The 24446-nt window shown below is 41.9% G+C and overlaps 1 protein-coding gene across 2 annotated transcripts in view; it reads right to left on the reverse strand.

The window, feature by feature from the left end:
• The window catches only part of znf385c (zinc finger protein 385C), a 124318-nt gene that overhangs the window by 71142 nt on the left and 28730 nt on the right, over positions 1-24446 (reverse strand). For both annotated transcript variants that reach the window (XM_067570356.1, XM_067570355.1), the window contains exon 2: positions 8103-8432. In XM_067570356.1, the coding sequence (XP_067426457.1) occupies positions 8103-8430 (328 nt within the window). In that variant the 5' untranslated portion in view covers positions 8431-8432. The remainder of the gene's footprint in view (positions 1-8102; positions 8433-24446) is intronic.

The raw sequence follows: 24446 nt of genomic DNA on the forward strand, positions 1-24446 counted from the left end.
GTACACACAGTATGTATTTATTTAAAGATAGATGTTTTTGTAATTATAGATGCTACTGTCAGCAGAGGTTTTAATGTTATTCCACACTATGAAATTACATCAAGTGGGAGCAATTGTTCTCTAGAATTAGACACAGCCGCCAACCAGCAGCTACATGGTAATTTCTCCATCGGCTTTCCTACTGTATGAAATGATGAACTGATAAAAACATCAAACAAACCAACCAGAGAGCAGCAACACATGATAACATATAAGGATAGGGATAGACCGCTAAGGCTGCTGCACACCACACATACATGTATGTCCATAGACATGGGGAGGGAGAAGTCATTTCACTCCGCTGGGGGAAAAAATAGGAAAATGGCAAGGCAGCACAAAAATAAAACGCAGATGCGCAAATGCATTCATGCAGAAAATCCTTGCCTTTAATCCAATTCCTCACGCTTTATTAAAACAGAGCCAGAGAGATAGCGTCAGACAGGGACCATGATGAAGAGACTAACCATGAAGAGGAAGCTCACATAGCACAAACATACACAAACATGCGTGCGCGCACACACACACACACACACATACACACACTCACACTGCAAAAAAAATATACACAAATCAAAGGAAAATGAGATATGGAAGACCATGAATAAAAAACAAATGCAAATTCTTTCTTGCTCAGACTCTCACTTTCTGTTTCACTTCACAGAAAACACATGACACGTTTATGCTTCCTCACAACGCTGAGGACACACGCACACACACACACACAAACACACACACACACACAGGCAAACAGTGTGTTGTCAGGCTGTTAGATTTATAGATGCACAGGTGCCTCTGCTGGGTCACATTAGGCCAGGCTGCTGTCCACTCTCTCTCTCTCTCTCTCTCTCTCTTTCCACACCCTTCCATCATCATTTGATCATCTGCTCTGAAAAGGAGGGTGATTTACAGCACAGTTCAGCCATGTGTGAGAGAGAGAGAGAGAGCGAGAGAGAGAGAGAGAGTGCGTGAGCAAGTGTGTGAGTGCATATGTGAGAGGCATTTCCGTCATGGGCGCGGTATGCTTTAATTGTCTGTCTCCATATTTCGGTGTGTCTGAGTGCGTGGCCTTGGCTAAAATTAATAACAATGCTAATTATAAAGGATTAAAGCCTGTCTCCCTCTGAAGACTGGACTCTTTGCTGCTTATTGCTGGGTCAGAGGAAGTCTGAACCCTCCCAGCCTCTCCAGTGAGAACAGCAGCACCGGAGGAAAAAGGGGAGCAGACGACAGGCTCGCACGCTCACATGTTCACATGCACCATCACACTAACAAACATACAAATGCAAACAGTGAAGTCAAAAACTAGTTTATATTGGTCGCGTATAAAAAAAGATCGCACGAAGGGATGATCAATGAAACATTACAGAAATGTAAGTACCGTTTGATAATTACTGTTCCACTTGAAGTTCTTGCTTAACGAAACACTTTGATTTTTTTTTAATTATGAGGCCTGCATTTAAAAGACTTGTCAGCTATATAAAAAAACACTATTAATACAACTTTGACAGAAATATGCTCAAATACCATGTTATGTTTAATGGTCAGCATTCAGAGATCTGAAGGACCTCCAACTGACTTTCATGTATTTGAGGTCTCTAAAAGGCAAAAGTGCTCTCAGGTCTTATAAGGACATCACTCGAGGCTCCCTTTTTTTCCAAGATATGAGACTTGCTTTAGACTTCACTGACTTGAGAGTTGAACAGATTTAATTTTTCTGCAACATAACGTATGCGCCTTTCTTCTCAAAGTGTCCTTGAGCAAAATACAAAACTCCCGTCAGTCAAATAATGTGTCACACATAAAACCTGTGAGGATGTGGCTCATTGTAAAAGCATATAAAAAAGGCATGCCCGCGATAACACGCTCAACAACGATCAAACTTCACACACATACAGTAGCCTTGATCGTGAAAAATGTAAATCAGGAAGCCCGAATACAAATGCAACACACGTCTTTTGAAAGGTGTAAACACACATCTATCTGTGCGCATGTCTAGATGCACTGCAGCCTCACAACACACATAATTGTATGACTCAGTGACATGGATCGTACTGTGAGGGTAAAATCTCAAGCGAGACGTTACCTGAGACAAGACATAATGAGATAAGGAGAACGAGAAATAGCATCTGGTCCCAATTTCTGTTTTTCAGCTCAAAGTTAGATTGTGAGCAAGACTCAAACAATGAGTCACTCATATAACCTGAGCTTTTCTCCTTGTATTTTTATGCAAATAATGACGAACAAAGACTGAATGGGAAAATATGGCCCAATTTTCATCACCACTGTCAAGTTTCACCGCGCTTGAGATAAAAAGGTATTTCTTTTTTCACTAGTGAGGTAATTAGGCAAGTGATGTCAACACATTTGTCAAATACACATATCAGCATCTGTATAATATTATCCTCTCCCAGCTCTTGTTCAGGTTAAAAATGTGTAAATGCTATGGGGGACTTTTCCAGCCCTGAGTAGCGTCTTTCTTCACAGGCAGCATTAAGCTCCGACAACTCTAACCAAGGGGCCGTCCCAATAGTGAGTACTGGTGTGATGTATTTCCAGTAACTGCCACACTGCCCAAGTGCTTGTTAAGACCGCAAGAGTGCAAAGGCTTATTAGAGCTCACTGGGACACTCTTGATTAATACGGACATCCTGTCACTCATGCAAATACAAATACTGTGTATGTTACAATCTAACTCAGATGAATTGGTGGAGGAAGATCAACCAAACAGAATCAAAGTTACAGTCTGATGACTGAGCAAAGAGGAGAAATACAAAGCAATTAAATAGAGTTAGGCTATCTAAAAGCATGTGGGTTCACTGTAAATAAAAGAGACATAACATAATATTATTTTCTGTCTGATAATATTTTTTAGAGAATGGATCTTATTTCTTAAAATCTATGATAATGGATATAATATTGAATATTTACAGTGTCAGACATGTAATATTACTCTCATCAGTCTCATCAAGATAAAACAGATAATATTATGTTGAAAACCATCTGTGGAGCTTCTGCCTTAACTTAGACTTTGGATATTAATAATAATATTCACACTGAATCCAACATATCATACAATTCAACTTCTTCTTCTCTGTTGATGTTGGTCCCGAAGCCAGCCTATAGGCACAGTACTGCCAACAACTAGACTGGCGTTGCGCAATATACCGTGGTGAATTGTGGGATACACTTGGCTCTGAATATGGCTTTGAAGCAGTATTAGGAAAAGTGTGCATCAAGTACTGGTTAAGTGTAGTGTGTGTTGGTATATTTCAGATGTGGGAAACACTCGCCAACGACCTGGCAGTGCGTGAATGCGCACTTAAGTGCTCAAGATCAGAAGTGTGAGCATTGGGACAGACCCCAAGATAACAGAGCAGTGTGTTTATGTTGCCTGGGAGGCCAAACCCAGGGGAAAAAAGTCTATAAAGCTTCATCGCTGTGAGCGCACTATAATAACTGAAGGCAACTCAGATGATCATATTTACATTTTGATCAACTCTGAGCTTCCCCCATCTGGATTATATTCAGATTATATTATTATATCTTATATTCAGTAAACCTATTCGCTTCGGCTTAGTCGATGGAAACACCTAATTTGAATCAGATTTTTTTTTGCCGCCACACATTAAATATTCCCTTGATGGAGCATCATGTGCTGCCACATGATGTCATTGCCAACTTACCTTTGAGACACTTATACAAATACCGTATACTATATAAAAAAAACAAGTGGGCTGGAATTCACAATGAATTTTTAATATTCTCCAGTGTGAAACATTATAGGCCTGAACTGCATAAATTAACACCTGAACTCATATTGTCATCCAAACATCTGGACTTCTTCTCTCCCTCCATGTCTGTCAGCAAGCTACTCTACATATTATTCTCCATGATAACAGAGTGAAATCATTTAATCACTGACACATTCATCTTTTAGTAGGACTGGCTGCGCCACATGTCCATGTCCATCCATGCCAGAAGGAGGGAGAGAAGAGGATGAAGAGAAAGGAAGGAGAGGAGACAGGAGAGAGAGAGAGAAAAAAAAGAGCCTGGACCCACTGTCAGCTCAGTGAAGCAGAGAGAGAGGGAAACACACGCCGACACAGAGACGGATCGCTGAGAGAAATACACACACACAGTTTTACAAGAGAAATTTGTTCTGTTCTTTAATCGTGGAATCTATGAACCTATAAACATCCATACAGATGCCTCACTGTACATATGAGGGCTGACATAAACACAGATGCACCCAACCACGTATATATATGTTTACACAGCACATGTTACAGACACTGCAGCATTTAAAAATTCTAAAAATATCTGAACCAGACATGCAAGATGCGCACATACACACACACACACACACACACACACACACATACAGGGCAGAGAAGCTGTGGTGGAGCTGGCTGCCTGGGGGAGTCAGCAGAAGGTGAGCAGAGATAAGGCTGTGTGATTGTGACTGCATGTCAGAGAGAATCTGCACACCACAACAGTTCAGCATGCCCTGCGCCTCTCTCTCTCTCTCTCTCACACACACACACACACACACACACACAAACACGCTTGCACACACAATGCACAACACAACAAATAAACACACAAACTTTTATATATATGCAGTCTGCATCACCTGCAGCAGTGTACCATAACAGGGGATTTAGACTAGATCACATGTGGCCCCATGCCCTGTATGACAAAGTTTCTGGTATATTATAGAATTTATGAAATTTGTTTCATGTTCGGCTGCATGTAAGTGGCCTGACACACCGAGCCGACTTCAAAGAGCTAGTGACGACAGAGGCCGAATGATCAAACACTCTGCATCACCTCATGTCTCCTTTTTTTAAAAGTTTCACTTAGAAACACAACAAAGACTACAGCCGGCTGCAATCTGACTGCCTTCCGTGAGAAGAAATAATCTAATAAGTAACCAAGCATCAAGGAGAGACAAACAAAAACAAAGGGCCATTGTCGCGCCACTGCACTGCGAATCACTTCCAACAAGAATATGTCCAATGATAAAAAAAAGTTGCAGCGCTATAAAGTTGTTTTTCTTTTTGCTTTGCACTGATACGATCAGTTGGTAGTGTTTTCCATTTGAGAAAAAGAAAAGGAAATGTGAAGGTTAAAATTAAGGAGCTACTGCACGTAACTGGTAAACTCGCGGATTCGCTAGGCTGAACAGTCAGTCAGACAGCTCCATCTCACCCCTGCTGCAGCTTCAACGTGCTGAGTCAGGCCAACAGCCGTTGATAAGGCCCTATGAGAGCCAACGGTGCCAGGGCTTTAAATTTGGATGGTGTGTGTGTGTGTGTGTGTGAATGAATGGCATTTTTCATGTCTTGTAAAAAGGACCATGCAGCCCTTTTCAGGGTATGCATATGTTATTTATGTCTTTTTTTTCAGGGAACACCCAGTCTGACGGGGTATATGTCTTTCTGTGTGTGGGCCCATCAGCGTAGAAACTCTCAGAAATACTAGACTCATGAGTATTTTATGGATGAGGAAGTTCTCACCAAAAAGTAAGACCGAAGCACTTCGTATATAAATGCTAAAACCAAAATTTCAGCTCCAAATAAATGACATTCTTATGTGCTGATCTCAGGCCTTGACCGCACTAATGGAGATAAATCTGAAAACACTGCTCACTGTCGAGGGTTTTCTTTCAACACTGGCATTTTCAGAACAATTTTTCCAAAAGATTTGCTGCCCACATTGACAGATGTTTAAATATCTTCTTTTTTTTCCTCTTTTTGCTTTTGCTTTGCTTTTGACAAACAGTGTTGATAACATACTCTTCTCCTCTGTAATTAACTTCTCATTTCCATAGAGTTATCATTGACATCTGATTGTCTGCTGTCAGATGAAGCACAAATATAAAATATTGATCTGATCGACTGTCATAACCGCCGCCTAAGAAAGGTAATTCCTTACTGATTTGATTGATTTGATTCACACATATCACACATTAGTCACAGGATATGATTCCTGAGGTTCTTAGAAAATCATTAATTGAGAACAGAAACTGGACTAATCCCAAGAAGACACGTAATCTTAATTGCACTGAATTAGAGTGTAGTTGCTGTAATTATTTTTTTCTTCCACTAAGTTACAGTGAGAGAGAGAGAGAGAGTGAGAAAAGCAAGCATCTCTTGCAAGGGCACTGATACACAGAGAGACTCAGATCCACTGATTAGTCATCATCCTTGGCTACAAACTACTCCGCTGTCATCATTAGTGAGAAAAACAAACAAACACTGAAATGTTTTTTTGGTTGTACATGAAGAAGTTGGACACCTTCACTTTTAGCCTTTTTCTACCTCGTGCGTTTTTTTAAAATAACACCCCCTCCACCTCCTCCCTCCAGAAAAATAACTATGGCATTTACTGGCACCGCTCATTATAATATCAAAAGTATTATCAAAAGTAAGAAAACAGCCTAACACAAACAAATCTAAACTAAACACAACATTATGTAAATGTTTCTGAAAAATACCAAGCAAAGTTACCCAAATACATTTTTTCTAAAGCAAAGGATAACTTATTTGACAGGAAATGCATCGTCACTGTGGATTTTGTGTAAGAACTGTACATTTTTTGCTCACATAATGAAACAGGATGATGAGTTGACCATTAAAATCAGCATCTCATCTTATTTTATCAAGACAAATAGTGTATCTTTAACATTATGCACTCGTTTAAGTTGCACTAAACTAGGTTATACAAATTGTGCTTCTTACAGCATAACTCAACATCAGCTAAAGGGAATTTCAGTACTTTATTTATCCATTTTTAACTTGTTCTTTTTAGCAAAGAATGTCCCATACATGTTTGTTGTCCAGTAAGCATCTCTATTGTTGGTTGTTAAGTGCCTTGTAAAGAGTATCTTTTCTCTCTTCAGCTGTCTAAATTCTTGAACAAGCCTACTTCCTTAAGCATTAGTCCGCTGCTGCCTTAGAAATATTTTTTCAGGGCTTGACATTTAACCTTATAGATCTTCCATCAGGACGAGATTACTTTGCTTTGAGAATTTTTAGATCCTGATGTAACAAAATGCCAGTTTCACATGGTGCTAGTTGAAATACTGCCAAGCTCTATCAAAAAACAAAGGTAGAGACACAAATACACACACACACACACATCCAAACAAATTATCAGTGAGGCCCTGTTGACAGTGTTCAATTCTGGAGAGTAGATGAAAGTCATGTGATTGGTTAATTTAGATGTCTTCCAGTTCAGGAAACTTGCTGCGCTGAGACACAATCATCATGTTTCTTCCTGTCAATTAACCAAGCAGTCATGTAAAACTGTGATCCTTCATTCTTACAAGATAGGTCAACCTGTTGCTATGATCTTATGATCTACATATATGACAATTTGTGCTTTAAATGGGTTTCCATGTATTTTCTTTTTCTATATATATATATATATATGTATTTTCTAAAGGGATATGTGAGATTATTGCCCGTCAGTGTGTTTAAGTGTTTTGTGTGAGTATCGGGTGTGTCCACATCCTTTTGGCAAGGCTGAAGAAAGAGCAAAAGAGAAACCAGGAGTGTGAAAGAGTCAGACTTAACTGAGAGACTGATTCCCCTGGAGCAGAGTCCTAATCGAGGCTGTGACTAGAATCACAAAATGTCCAACTTCACTCCAGCCGCATCACTCCCAGGAACACAACCATCAAACACAACCGGCACTTAATTAGCTTCTCACTTGCTGACTTCACTTAGCTCCGCTCTACTTATGTGTGTATGTGTTTGTGTGTGTCCTCAGCCCAAGGCTGCATCTGAACATTTCAGCAAATTGAATCCCATTTGTTTAACTTCTATTGAATACAAGTAGGGAGGGGGGGGGGGGGGGGGGGGGGGGATTGGCACAGAGAGACTCATGACAGTGTGCTGTGAACAGTGTGTGGGATTCTGTTAATCTGCATGGCCCTATTGTGCTAGACAATGTTCCCAAATCCGGTGGCAGAGCATTATATCCAATGTTCTGCTTTTATATCTAATTTTGCAACAATAAACAAACAACTGGTCAGTCAAGCAGTGCTCCAGGCCTACCTGTGTTACTTGGCATCTTGCCATTGCTGATCTGCTTGAGCCTTTTCTGGTGGGATTTGCCGTTGTAGTGGATCTGGGCCTGTGCGGCTGAGTTGAGTTGGATGTTGCAAACCTCACACAAGGTGTAGCTCCGCTGCTTCCTCTCCCTTTTGGGTCTGTAGAGTGCAGAAGGCAGGGCGCCCCCTGGTGACTGCTCGTCTGATACTGCAGCTTCATTCTGGGTGTCGCAGCAAATTTCCCCGTCCATCTGCACTCCCAACCCAGCGTCAAGCCCCGTCCCGTCCAGCTGGGTGTCCGGCAGAGCTGATTGGCTGAACGGACGTTTCATACCTGTAACAGAAGAAGAGAATGGGAGGGAGAGAGGTGATAAATACAAAAGAAAGGACATACAGAGTGACAACATAAGGAACAGCAGAAAAGACCAAAATAAAAAGCAAAAAGAGCAGTGTTACTTAGAGGTTATCATTTACAGCTCAGGTGTCACACTACACCATCATGTACAAAAGTTTTATCAGAGATCACATGTCTGACGCGCCTCCCTCCCTTCCCAAAGCACCCCAGTGTTAGCATGTGCAACACAGCGTGCAACATAGTGTATCCTGTCTCCTGCAGATGGAGGTATCATTTTCCTCAGCCTGGTCTGACCTGGCACGGCCAGCATACAAAGCCACCCTGATAAAACAGAGCACACACACAGGCAAAAATACCCCTGATTCCCAAAGCTTTGTAGAGGAGTGTGTGGAATCTGACTCCTTTCCTGTCCGATGTAAGTCATGCTTGTCAGCACCTTCCAAACACAGTTACACCCTCAGTGTGCATACACACACATACTCATGAAGACATCAGGAAACACAGTGAAAGGAGAAGACTGGACACAAATGCACATATGGTCACACTGGAGGTCTACCATACTTGAAGTGGCAAGACCAAGCGGCAGTGGTCCTGGGGTGCAATGAGGCACCACTTGGGGGAGACAGAGTGCTGCAGTGTGGCTCTTTGAGGACTAGTGAGGACCCTCTGACAAGCTGTTTCACTTATGATGATGACTCCATGCCTGCTTGCTGTCTGTGCACCCCTGCAAGCCAAAATGCTGCAGGAGTAGCTACACTGCCTCTGTCTAAGATCTCAGCCAAGAGGTGCCTGGATCAGATAGGCGAGCAGGAAAACAACCAGGAGTCTGGGGCTTATGAAACAGCTCTGCTCATGTGTGCTGACATTTACTTTTAGTTCTGTTTGTTTGCGAATTAAAGATATATTTTTCTATACAAGATTTAAAGATTTGATATAGAGATATATAGACAAATACACAAACACCCTTTTAGCTACTACTCTGCTATACATGATTTTTAAGCAAACTCTTGGGCAGGAGAGGAGGAAAACTAATAAATTAACAATAAGTTAAAATAATTAGGGATGGAAAGGCATTAGGTTCAAATTAGTTACAGATACAACTAACAGAAACTGAACCAAATATACAACTGTATGAGCTTAGAGTAAGCTGAAACACTACTTTCATCTCTTAAGTTTGTACAACTCGAACAAGTTACTGAGGAAGCACAAATCATCCTTGTGATCAGAAGAAACCTTTAGCTGTAAAAACGTATGAGAACCTCCTGAGGGCCGGATATACGGGGGGGTTAAAGGAGAAAGCAGGACAGTGATATAGAAAGAGACAAAGAAGCAAAATGACAGCTCTGTCAAAAAAGTCTGCTGCTTGAACACCTCAGTTTTTCCAAGGAGGACTCTGTGGTCAGAGTAGAAGCCTTAACAGGTTAGACAGTCCCAGAGAGGAGCAGTTTGTTTCACATGCAGCTAGTGTCTCCATAAATAAATGAAAAGGTAGGTCTACAGTAGCTCTGCAAAGGATTGAGACATCACCATTGGAAAAAGTCCCTGAAATACACCCAGCTGTGCATTTCTGCTGCTTGATTTTGGCCTCCACCTTGAGTTATTTACGTAAACACCCAAACCGCCCAGACACACACACATACACACAGACCAAAGTCTATGATGCATACATGCCTGAACGCATGAAAAAAAACTCACACACAAATGTGCTCTCTCTCTCTTGCTCTCTCTCTCTCTCTCTCTCTCTCTCTCTCTCTCAAAGACACACACACTCACACACAGTGCTCAAAAACACATTAGGGCAAGCAGTCTCCATGAAAGCTGCCATTCACGTTGCCAATCTGGGAGCACTCAAGAGACTCCATCAGATGTTTTCTTGAAAGCTTTGAGCAATGCTGCTCTCTGGCACCGAATGAAAAAAATCTCTGTGGTCCTTAACCACACAACCTCCTCACACTCCTGCCAAACTACTCAGCAAGCCACCCCAAATTAGCATGGTTGTAAAAACAAAACCCTCAATGACGACCTATAGAACATAACATACAGGGCATATTACATCCCTCTGTCCTCCGTCACAACCTTCATAGTCAACAAAACAATCCTAACATTCAGATATAACAGACTATTAGAGGATCTCAAAGACTGCTTATGCTTTTGAGGATAAAAAGCAAGTTCGGTGTCTACCCTCAAAAAGTTGGTCTTAACCTCATGCTTGTCATTTTGTGATACAGTTTAGCCTCCTGCAGAGATGAAATAAGCATGCCTGTTACCATAGAGACCAATCTGGCACAGGTCTGACAAAATCATCTCATTGCAGAAACAGTTCATTTAGCTTTAGATGCTAATAGTGATTTTTTTTTTTTTTTGCAAATTGGTATGAATAACACTAACCTTAGAGCTTCACTGGATATGTATGCAGCATGACACAAAACTAGGCAGATTGTAGAGAGGAGAGGAAAGTGTTTTTATCCTACTACACCATCTGCATTTTGAATGTGAGTTACGTTGTTAAAGAGCAAAAGGACAACTTTTTCACAGGAATTGCATATTCTATTTTAGCTTCAGCTTTTTTAAAAAGTAAGACAAGTATTGTTTTAATAACGTATACGTTGGCACCTGATACATACTGTGTGCAACAAGACAAATATGAATAAATCATGAATGCATTCATTTACCATTTTGCATTGTATCTCGTACAATTTAGTTGTTATAAGACATTTCAACAGACATTCATTTTTTAAAGGGTATAGACTGCTCATACTAAAATTAAAGATCTCATGCTCTAAATCTCAAGTTTATACTCCTGTGCCATTTTTGTATCACGTGCATGATTCTGATGGATATTCCTAAATAGAGAAAGAAACAGATGTCATATCTGAGGACATTTCAATAAACCAATACCCTGGGTGGTCCTCGTTTCACTGTGAAGTTTCTAGTACCTGGAGAGTGAAGGGGATAAGCTACTTTCATGTACAGTAGCTATGAATCCACCTGCTGGATGGAGGCTCACCAGGACCAAAAGGTTTTCACAGCTTTCACCTCTGCATATATAAGTGTGATTGCAGTGACTCTTCCACTTCTAGAAAGAAGCTGTGTGAGACAAGATCCCATGCTGTGGCTGGGCACAGAGATCTGTAGGCTGACACAGGACAGGAGATTGTCAGGGGGTAACCCTGAGGGAGGGCAGGAGGCTTTGCCAGCCTTGCCATGTCCGCTGTTTCCGCTGTCTGATGTGCCCCCCGCTCTCCTCCACCCCCACCCGCTTACACCGCACACCCTCCTCCCATGGCACATGGGAACCATCAATCACTGCTGTGATCTTGCTGAAAGACCCAAGCTCACCCAGCATAGCAGCTCGGCAATAAAAACTCTATTTATGATCTTGTGTCTGCTGCTCACTGATCCTGAAATACTATCGCACTTTCCCTAGCTCAGACCAGCTCTAACCACCGGCCCACCTCGAAGAGCACCCCCACCCATCCACTGTGGCCACAGTTGGCATGGGGGTGTTGGTTCTTCCTGTTGCAGGCAGAAACTGGCCTCCAGATGGTCCAGTGCAAACACTGCAGGCATTTTAGCAGCTCCTAAATCACCCTGATGAGAGGGGGACACCGAAAAGTGCAAGCCAATGAGACGCAGAGATTCTCATAAAGGCCACCTGACCACATACTGTACATTTCAAACTGTCAGGAAAACACAAGCGTGTGCACACACTGCTGACATACACGCATGCATGTGTACAGTTACAGGCACAAACATAAGTTGCTCGGATTCTGAAAATGAGGAGTAAGTAAGTCAACAAACATGTACAAATAAACAGAGGTATTTAGACTTGACTAAATATATCCTCTGCTGCCCACAGTACACGGACTGACCTCAGCAATATAAACAAACACAATCAACAAAAAAAATATAATCCAATGAAGTCAACAAGCATTGCAGCAGCCAGAACACACTGGCTCTGAGGAGATACAGATACACATGCATGAAAGAAAAGAAAACAGTAGTAAAAAATTTAAACAGTTGCATGCAAAAACATCAGTAGTTAGCATTCCTCACTATTAAGCAGTCCTGACAATATGGCTGCAGGCGAGGATATTCTGTTTCCCTGTCTGACGTATATCAGATGGGTAAGGATCAAAATTCTCCTGACAATCATCTAGAGCTCAGGGCACTTCACTACATCAATTCAGTGATGGAAGAGAGACAGGAGGAGAAACAGAAAGAGAAAGAGATTGGTAAAGAGAGCACAAAGGCCCTTGTATAATTGGCATAATCAAAGTATCATTACTGTCATCACTGCTGTATTGTCATTACTGCAACTACAGAACGGGCCTGAGGTCTTTGAAGCTCCATGTCTCTGTATCCAGTGCATCAGTGTTGATTATATAAAGTCCAGACTGCGATTCTCTAATGAGTGTAATTATACAGGAATCAGTTTGGCGCTTATTGAAAAAGAAGCTTCAACTATAGCGTGGCTGGCTTGGGAGTCGAAAGCTAGAACTGAGTGTTTGCAGTCCCTGTCACCCCCGGCCCGAGCCTGAGAGTAAATGAAAAAGCAGTGGCACATAAATTGATGTGTTTTCTCTAATCTTTGTTTGCAGCAGTTCTTTGGCAGCGCACAGGGAGGGCATTTGTTCACCGTCTGTGTGTATTTACTTGTGCACGAGAGTATGTGCCAGTGTGTCCTGGCAAAAAAAAAATGTTTCACCGGGGGAAATTTATACAGCATCACACTGATCCTATCACTGAGGCTGTATATGAGTGTATATGTGCAAGTTGGCACACACATTGGACAGAGGGTATATAAGAACAAGACAAAACAGCTTATTTAACAAGTAAACAAACTTACAAAGGTTGACATTTTTTAGTATATTCATTTTGTGCCTGTCTGGAGCTAAAAAACACACAATGATACATGTTATACCAGTAGGCTATGGTGGAGAGCATACATAATTTGTATTGTATAAGTGCACAATTAGTAATTTGATAAATGTACAACCAGTCGAATGCAAGCACACATTAGTCAGGAGGGTGCCATTTTGTTCCAAATTGAGAGCAAACTAGACTCAAATCAAGTGTGATGTCCATTTACAAGTGGTGTATTAATATTACATGTTAATTTAGGATACTGACACCTTCTGTGGAATTTTTAAGTGATAGAAATTGCACTATAAACTGTCAGAATTGGCGTCAGATGAAAGTCCATCTTACCTAATTATTATTTCGATTTTAGATGTGCCGTCAGACTCCACTGACAGCAAAATTCAGTGTTTGAAGTATGTTGTCATGGCAATCCATCCAAACATTATTTCACTCTGGACAAAAATGTTGGATAAACAGATCAAATGACTTACTAGAGCAGCCAGATTCTTTACCTGGATTGGGGTACAGGCGCTGAGGGCTTCTTTTACACTGGCAATGTTGTTGTCCAGCTTGATGCACTAAGCTTTGACTCCAATTATACAAGACTGTTACGTTTACTCCATTTACTTTCTAGGATCCTCTAGAAAACAAAACAAACCTTTGAAAGTGTATTTCTGCTTCTGTGATAGTTTCAGCAATGCAAATATGAAATAGTACAGTTTGGCCTTTCATGCCATCTTGCTATTGTCCGCTCCTTTTTGTCACATTGACACCATCTGCTGGACTGGACCAGTGTAGCTGGCGATTGTTGAGGTAATGTCAACATGTACGTTTGTCCTACAAAGCTGCCGTACTACGGCTAGACATAAACAGGAAGAAACTGAATAACCCCCACAATGTGTCCCCATTGTACTGATAACACTAATATTAGACCTAATATAATACTGTATTTCTTGAAGAGTGGAACAGTGGGGCTAAAAGTATCCGCTCCTCTAATGATACAATTATGGATGGGGCGAGAAGTACAATCAGTGACAGCCTCTCTTGTGTGCGCTCCTGATTGGCAACTAAGCCAATCACTCATTAATCTTAAGATTAATGATAGATTTTTGTGGGTAATTTCATTCTCTATAACTTCACACTCAGTAATATCAAAATTCTTGAGAAATAAAACAACAATTCAGTCGCTGCAGCCCACCTTCTTCTCATAGCCTAGGCTGCCTCAGCAGTGAAGTAGGGTGCCCCAGCCAACCAAGACAGCATACAACTTAACTGAGTAAGGCCATGGCCCAACCTCACAGGGGTCCACTGTCAGGCCACAGGCCCTCTGCACACCTCTTTCTGCGGGTCATCAAGGAGCACAGGAAAAATGCAGGTGTATCATGCCCAGAGGGGGTCAGGTGAAACACAGCTGACACAAACATCCACCCTTTTCATCAGTCTTGGGTCGTTCCAGCTAGCATAGACTGTGAAAGGGAGCCTGGCATAGCCAAGATAGAGCTGTATGAATGGACAGGGCATAGACCATTATGCTGCCGGGCATATGTCCTTAACACTCATCCCACTAAACAAGGCCGCCAACACTGCCACACTGTGTGTAGAGTGTGTACGGACCACAGTGGGAGGGTCTCTTCCTGCCTGCTTATAGGCTTGGGAGATGCACTCACAAAGCCACCTAGCAAGGTGTTTCTTGAAAAGGGCTTTTCCAGCCAAACCATCCCCGTAGCACTTGAACAGCTGCCCTGTGCATCTGATGGGGGCGGTGCATTCAACATAACATGCAAAGGCACAAACTGGGCAAAGCAGATGTATTTTTGCCTCCTAGTTCCCTGCATGGGGTGGAGGTCTGAGAGTAGTTCAACTACATTCACCACAAAGCAGCATGCAGAGTGAGCTGACAGGGCACTTAGCTCACACACTCTCTTAGCTGAGGTCAGAGCAAGCAGCAAAGCTGTCTTGAATGTCAAAGGCTTGTAAGGATCCTTCACCAGAGCCTTGAGCACCAGTGGCAGTTTCCATTGGGGGGTAGAGGGACACATCACCGGGCATTGCCTTCTGACCTCCTGCAAGAAATGTTTCACAAGAGGGTGGCTAAAGACCGGTCTGTCGCCAAAACCCTTGTGACAGGAAGAAATGGCTGCTGCATACACTTTAATAGTGGCATGAGACAGACACTTCCACCCTTCCCGAACCCAGCCCAAATCAGCCTCACCACCTCGGGGTAAAGCCTCCACTTGTCTGGCAGGTGGCCGCCCCTCAACATGAGGTTGGCTCTCCTGTTCTCCGGTTCCAGAACATGGAGCACCTTCAGAGATAAGAGATCCTCTGATGCCCATCTCCACAGGTTCTCCACCAAACTCAACGGGGCAGCGGACCAAACCCCACCCAGCCTGTTGATGTAGTCCATTGTGGTGCGGTTGTCAGCCCTCACCAACACATTTCTCCCCTGTACCAGGGGCTTGAAGTGTTGGAAGACCAAAAACACAGCCTGGAGTTCAAGGAGGTTGATGAGTGGGCTCTCTGTCGGAGGCCACACCCGTCCTCTCTCCAACTCCAACTCTCCCCAGGCAAGTTGAGCACAACCCCCAGATATTATACCTGTTGCTGCTCTTCCTCCAGTTGATCGCAAACCCTAACTTGAAGCGAGAAGCGAGCTTCTTGGAGCAGCGACTCCATCCCTGGAGAGCGCTGATCAGTGAGCAAACTCGCAGATTCCTGAAGAGTAAGGATGGCGGACAGCAGTGACGCTGCCTTATATACTGTGGGCTCCACGCATATTCAGGTAGGCATGTCCTGATTGGCCGGCTACGTTTATGCAAAGTTCAATGGGCAAATACATGCATGTGATTGGTGGAGAGTATGACCCATAGAGTCCAGTGGAGGGTGGAGCCTGTGTGAAATAGCTATTGTGACTGATGGTGTTTTCTGTTGTGCAGTTCCATACTAACCACGCCGTCAACAAACACTCACTCAACATCAACATCAAACACATCTTCCTCTCTCACACACACTTTCTGAGTCTTCTTCATCCCTCACTTCTTTGCTTGTTCTCAGACTGATATATTTCTCCATCATGCAGCCCCCAGAACCTACTGATGTGTGCAGGACTGTCTCATAATTGTGTGAAAGACAGATCTTTTTTTTCGCTCTTTGAATATGGTTGTTTGTAAGCACACAGACAATTGCAGATTTATGTGTTTTACATTTACATTTGCTGGTATGGATTGTAGGCATTCTTAACAACATGGTCAATAATACAGCATAGTAGCCTATACATATGTATCCTCCTGTGAATTGTACTGAATTGTAAACCCACTTTTGTTGTAACAATCCATGCAGAATAAGATATAATGAGTGTAGGTGAACATAAACATGAATCATGTGCAGTTAGAGATGTAACAGATTAAGGAAAGATATAGCGAGGGTAAACTTCTGCTTTTCTTCATCTGTCTAAATTTTCTCTGAAGTGCAGTTTAATCCTTTCTTTGAGATTCTGTTAAAGGATGGTATGAATGGAACCTTACAAATAGTTATTGATCAGCAAGTTTATGAAAGGATGAGGAAAAACATCTGTTCATCTGCATGTAATCATATGCATAGTGTTTTCAAAAGAAAAACTATATCTGAAGCATCTTTTATTGAACTTCAAGGAATACCGTATTTATCTTGTGCTTCATCATGCAGTCCAGATTTCACAATTTGCAAAAAGCGACTCCATTCAGTGTGGCCCGATTCATTTTTCAACCACAAAAAACAGACCAGTCCAGCTTTTGCACTACTATTCAAATCCCCGCCTGCTTTCAGCATGCTAAAGTTAGCTCATGCAGGAAAACAGGCCCATATTCGCCTTGTTCACATTTCACCACAAACTCAACTGGGGAACTGCCCACTAAGAGTAACCACAGACACTGGGAGAGGTTCCATACAACATTGGATATACTTAGACATGGACAAACCCAGGCTCAGCCACAGTCACAACATACACACACTGCACCGTCAACCAGCTACACACACAAACACACACACAGATGAGAAGACACAATCTTTATTCTCAAATCCGGGACTGCAAACATTTTGGATGGTAATTTGTGCAAAGGCCTATCTACGAGGTGTTTATTTTACAAACTGCTTTGGCCTATGCCTTTCACCTTTTATCAATTTATTACCTGCTTCAGCAAACATCTGACACAATCTGTAACATCTAAACAACACAGTCTCATGACACCGCTAAAGTAAGAGCAATATTTGGAAGATGTGTTGAAGAGTTTTTCCCAGCCAGGAATGAATCCAATTAATTTCTTAATAAGTGGTCGTATTCATCCCTGGAGGCATCTGTTGGCTGAGGTGTTACACAAAAAGCTGGTGGATTGAGAGCCTTGCCAGTGGCGTTCGGCCTATGTCGATGATGACCAGATTCAGAAATAGCATCAAGGACATTTTGCCACCACTGGCTTAAACATGAATGGTTCAGAGAATCACTCAGAATTATTAGTACTGACTAGCACTGGCTTTCCCTGTACTCACTTTCACTGTAAATCATGCCAGAAAAAGCTGTACACAACCCGTGAGGAAAGTCTTTTGCTAGTATTTCTCTAATTTTAACCACAAATTTAGAGCCAGCTATATCAGAGTCCAGATACCGGTAGCGTTGTGTGCTCTGTCATATGTCTGGGGAAAGGGATTAATTCAGAGCTGGTTGGACATAGATTTTGCAGGAAAAGTAGATGGATTTTTGCTTTAGGATAGGAGACTCTAATACTATATATATATACATTTATATTGTATATATATTTAAGAGGGAAAAAATAGGCTAAGTAAGAATGATGCGCCTCTATCAGCTCATCTTCTTCTCTCAACACCAATGCAATTATTGTTTAATGGGCTCCAATAGTTATCTGCAGAGCTCAAACAAGCTCCCACGCTCCAGTGACAGAACCATGTAATTTTCCCACACAGCTTGTGTGACAAACAGGTATTGCATGCACTCTGCAGAAAACAGAGAGCCTGAGCTTGGATAGCATGTCTGATGGAGATGGGAGGAAACAAGTTGCCTTCGGGAGAGAAGAGAGGAAGAAGAGGAATGGAAGTCGGACACAGGTGCAGCACTGTGTTTTATACACATAGATTAAGTGCAGTCCATTTATGCTTGCACATTCTTGCATGCATAAAGTCCGCACTGTATCGTCACGTCACCCAAAAACAAACACATGCACACACACACACTCCTCCCTTCATGAAAACATGTTATTCCACTAATACTTTTTTAGGTGGGTGGATGATTGTAACTCTTTAAATAAAAAGTACACCACAGTGAATCAGCTAGCATCTGTGGCTAGGAATAGCTTCTGGTCTGTTTGTCTTCAAGGGGCACAAAAGATATGTAGACCAGACATTCTTTCATACAGCTTCTCAGAAAAACCACGTATAACTGAGGAATCCACTGCTCTCTGACCACAAAATATTTAGACTAGAGTGACCTAAACAGAATCAGACACCTCCGCTGGCAAAGAGAGTGAGAGAAAGTAAGGGCCCCTGCTGTCATGACATTAATGCAATCATGTTCCTCTTTTCCAGCAACACTTCAGTGCACAAGTCAGTGCTCGGCTTGAAATCTGTCACAATGGGTTCAAAAACTGTCACCGTAGTGCTTTTATAGTGCAAACTCTGCTGACAGCCTCACCTTAAAGGCTTATGTTGTAACATTTTGCAAATTAGCTTCAAAGTATTATTTGAATTATGCTGGTTGAGACTTGTAATATTATGCTTCCATTTCGTCTACCTTCTTTTGCCTGAAAAGGACATTGATGTGATTCTAAACACGGTTAAATGAATAAAACCAAAGTCAGTGAGTGATGCATCTACTGTATTCTATGGAATGGACGGCAGAGGATATAAACGAAATTTTTTTAAAATAAGATATTTGTAAATTTGACAGACTGATTATTGTGCTTAAAATAATTAACTTGAGAAATACGCTTTTCCATAAATAGATACTTTTCATGGTGATTTGAAACATAAACTTCTGTTTCAAAAATGCCCCAAAGAAATCTTCTCTGTTGACAGTGGAGGTAACTCTGTATAGAGACGCCCGGTATATGTCTAAATTGTTAATTGTCTCAGTAGACTGTCATTTATCTCTGAAAGTTGAAGCCTTGGTATTTTATATTTTGGTTAAGAACCCTACAGAAGATGTATTGAAATGGCCAAACAAGATGACACTGCTTGGTGAATTTCATGTTGACATTCATCAAACGTGCAGAAAGCATAAATCAAAAGGAAATATAACTTAAAACTGTGTAATAATATATTAAGCATAAAAATACTGCTGCAGAGGGCTCTTTAAACAATATAACAGCATTAAATTAATGGCAAGAATTATCTAAAAAATGTTCTGACATGTTTTGAATTGTATAATTTTAACTCAAACTTTTGGTTTTACCCTACTTAAGTTTATTATAATCAGTGGCCCCGCCTATGTAACAAACATCATGCATCAAACCTTCCAACCTGTTTTCCCAGAACAAGTCAAATAGAAACATAGTTACCACCTCAGTTTCCGCTCCTCCTTTCTTCTTGACATGCTGAAAACACATTACGAAGCCTCTCAGAACGGAGGAGTAAGATGGTGCACAATGACCAGCTGACACTGAAACCTCATATGTCCCGCCCAATTAAAAGGCAAATAACCTCCACTAGATTTTGATCTGCTATTTGCTATATTCAGTGTTTCTCTCTCACTGGATCTTCCTGATGGCACCTTCATGGGAGGAGGCGCCTCCGTTGATGCCGGTGCTGTATCGCTTACAAGCACTCCTAATGAGCTGCTTCTTTTCATCGGTGTGGCGTACCTAGGCCTGTTCTGGGGAGAGTTGCAATTACTGCAAGGATTTGATTACATTAGCCTCATCCCTACCTGTCGTTAATGACATTAGTGCTGTAGGAGGAAATTCATTAGACAGAGAGAACCGAGTCGGTCTCCCACACATGCAGTTAGACAAACTGACAAATTGCCTGCTCCATTGTAAACAAATGTAATTCAGTGAAAAGGGTGCTTGTGCAACAAGCGCGCAAACACCCGAGCAACTTCAACTCAAAGCATCTGGCGTCATATGTTGAGTATTTACAGGAAGTGAAGCAACACTGGCTGCCTTTACACAGAGGAGGTGTGTTTGACACACTGAACTAAACGTATCCACATTCACACAGACACACACCTTCAGAATGTAAGAAGTGGTCTCAGAGGAAAGACCAAAGGCAGAACTGTCCCAATAAAGGGAGATAAAGAGCACTGCTGCTGCTGCTGAAATGCTGTTTCAGCATGTGGGGTGAGTGTGATTCAGCTGTGTATGTCTATCTGTGTGTGTGTGTGTGCGTGCGTGTTGTGGTATCCAAGAGTGAGTATCCAATCGTATTATCCTGGGATCAGCTATGGTGTTGATGCTGGCATGCAAGCTGTCCTTGCCAATAAGCTGTCCCTGCATCCATCAGTCCCTGTCGCACTCCCAGTGCCAGCTCCGACAAGAGAAAGGATTACCTACCCAGAATTGCGAGCACTCGTTATTTATGTTGCCATGCTACTCAGAGGAACACACAAAGAAGAAAGAAATTATTGGAGGACAGGGGGGTATATATATAGGAGGGCAGATGAGTACATTGACATGAACTGTAGGACTTAAGATAAAGAGAGTGGGCTTGACATATAGTAAGTTTTATGTTCACTACAAAAAAAACTGCCAGTGAAGCAAAAATTAAATTACAAGCTGCTTTTTTTTGCCACTTGGGGCGGGCAGAACAAGATTGTCACCTTATAAAGTTGTTACGGCGAACATGTTTTTACATATCTAACAGACAAAAGCAATTCCTGAAAATAATGTTTGGCTCTTTAGCTGAATGTTCCACTTTGCTTTCCAGCTGGTCACTAACTTGGCACATCTGTGTGCCATTTGGTGATGGGTGAGTACTGAACAGCGTGCTTTCTTAGAACGATACTTTAGGATAAAAATATCACTGAGTGTGGCTTTAATGTGATGTCTTTAAATTAGCATACAAATTTGGCCACAACAAAACACTATCAGACATTGTAACAAGTACAAAAAGACTTAATTTGAAATTAAATTCTGAAAGCTTGTTGAGAGGCAGACATAGACCCCTGACATCATCATCATACACCCTTCCATGCAGGTAGGACGCTCCAGTTCATAACTAATGTAGCTTGGATGACAACACAAAGCTGAGTCTTCGTAAAATGAAGCTTGCTTAATGCAACTACATTTAAATCTCAATATAAGATTATATAATAACTTACTAAGATACAATCCAAAGCCATTAATCTATTCAACAAAAAGAAAAACAAGCAGTGACATTTCTGCCTGGCATTTGTTTACCTTGAAACCAGTTAAGCAACTGGTTCTTGAAAGAATAATGATGAAAATAACAGTTAAATCATCTTAAAAATATAAAAATATCACGAGTTTCTTGAATTGCCTGGATCCACGAGAGAGAAAATCAGGTGAAAGGAGGACAATGCTGTAAAAGGACTGACATTGTGAATAAAAGGTAGTGACGCATGCGGTCCCTGCTGAGTTCATTTCAGTGGACCTATAAACACATTAACACCAGCCACCGCCATAGAGCTCCCACAGCACATACTACCGTATATCCACATGCCTCTCACCTATCATAAAGACACATAAAGCTCTCGGACCATATGTAGGTCCCTGCCTGTTTGTCACTCACAGCAATGTTCGCCTGTACTGCCCTTCTTTGATCATGAGGCTTTACCATGTCTACATCGCTAATTAAATCTAATCCAATAATCTAATTTAATCTAGTCTAGGCTTACCTAATCCAGATCTTTTGTCAACAAGTCCTTGGTGGGGGGATATATTAGAGACCAAGTGTGAGACATGAGCTGCTGGCAGTCATGAATCTTTACAAGCTAGAGAAGGATTTGCAGGTTTGTTCTCATAGCAATACCACTGTGTTACCTTAAAGGAGTTCATTTATAATTTTAGATTTCCATTCTGTAGAAAAACACAAATTCATTCATATTCAGCAGCTTATCCATTTAGCGGAAGTATTACCATTTTATCTAAGGACATAAATGACCTAATATCCTTTCAAAAACAGTACTTTGCTTCGTTTAGGTGTCCCTTTTCAGGACACATTTTTCACTCCCCGTCTTTGAAGAAGAAAGAAAGTGTATCTGTGGCATACATTATGCTACCCTGCTAAATGTATGGAAGTGATTATAATCAGGTCTGTGATCATATGTGACAAAGTGTGAGCCAGAGCTCTCCCCTTGCTGTGATCGACCAAGTCACAGCAATCAGAGAGAGGCTGCACTCTGCTGCCCCTGTAGAGACTCCAAAAGTAAAGGCAGAGATGGAGAGTGGTGGGAGTGAGGGGTGGAGGGGTGGATGGAACTGGGCACGCTTGCGTACTCCGAGTAACATCCATGCCAAGGCTTTGATGAGGAAGTGTATCTGCTTTATTAACCTTCAGACACTGACAAAAAGACTACAAATGCATTCTGTGTTTGGATGCTTTCCAAAAAAGGGAAAGCACAAGCATGGTTGGAGCTGATGGGCTAAAGTGAGAAGGCGTCGCAAAACAGACAAATGAATAGACGCGTTCACACATTCATAGTCATAAACAGCTCACAGTAGTAGTATCTGGGTCAAATGCGATCTTTTAGGAGAGAGAAACATGGTTAGTCTGAGGGACAGTGTGGTTTTGCCATGATGGATGGAGTGTAATTACAACAACACACAGACATATGTGCTAACACACACATGAACACACAGTAAACACACTTGACACTCCGTTCAAGTCCAAATAGTGATGTCCATAGAAAAACCAAACTGTCCCGATGCCATAAAATACAAACTAGCCTGACCTTTGAACTCTGTTGCCCAATTAAGTTGCCCTTTAACATTCCTCCCTCCACTGTGACCAGATCTGTCTCTGAACAGGTAAACATCACGTCTTCCCCTACACTTGGCACAGCATACACTAGCCTTATTGAGGCCCTTCTGGGCCTTTGAGCATGTAACCAATTTCCTGTCTGATGTGAGAAGGTCAAGGGACCTGCTAAGATTGGTCGGGGTAGGCTCATGAGGAAAAACTTTGCACCATATGTGTATGTGTTAAATGAAATGATGCAGTGCTACAAGCACCAGCTGTATTTCTACATAACAACAGACACCTGTATGCACCAACACACACACACACACACTCACACACACACATCTTTCCCTCTCTCTCTTTGCAATCGCTGGCACATCTTCCGCTTTTCTATCTGCACGTGAAAGACCCCGAGGAACCTATTAACACTGTTAAACTAGGCTAATTATGTAGCAGACACTTTTAACACTGAGGAAGTGTGTGAGCAAGTGTGTACGCATGAAATGAGAGTGTGCGAGAATTAAGCATGCATTTGCCTGATTGTGTACGGCGTGTGGTAATGTCTGTGTGTCTGTGATTGCTCTCACAGGAAGTGAAGTGAATCAATCAGGTTGCCACTCACAATTACCAGGCTATTAATAACAAAATACTCCGCCGTTGCCTCCACAACAACCATAACAGCCGGAATGACTCCGGTAGGAAAATAGTTTTATCACCATATCAATTATTCAACACTTGGCAGTAAACAGAATTTGCATGCTCTTTATGGCTTTACAGACAATTCACTGTTGGTTATGTATCTATATCCTAATGTATTTGGGGATAACAGCGAGGATCAAGGGCCCTCTCCATCACTGTCTTAGTGGTAGTGACAGAGCCAACTGGTGCTCATCGATCACACGCTAAACCGCTGCGGAGGAATGAACATACTAACAACTATTTAGAAGCAGAGGGCCAACTTCCAGTAGCAGAGAAAAGCCCAAGAGGTGTTAATGAGTAAGTATATGGTGAGGACGTGAAAATACAGGACCTAAATGAAATGATTTAGTCATCAGCCAAGAGGTCAGTAATAGATAGATAGATAGATTCTTTATTGTCATTGTATTAATACACAACGAAATTGGCAGCAATCCTCAGTGTAGCAGCTTGGATGAAGACACAGAGCTGCTAAGTGTTGGAGAGCGCCGGGCCGCTACGTCTACACGCCATCATGGTTGAACACTT

The sequence above is a fragment of the Thunnus thynnus genome, chromosome 17 (genome assembly GCF_963924715.1).
Source record: "Thunnus thynnus chromosome 17, fThuThy2.1, whole genome shotgun sequence".
NCBI classification, from domain to species: Eukaryota; Metazoa; Chordata; class Actinopteri; order Scombriformes; family Scombridae; genus Thunnus; species Thunnus thynnus.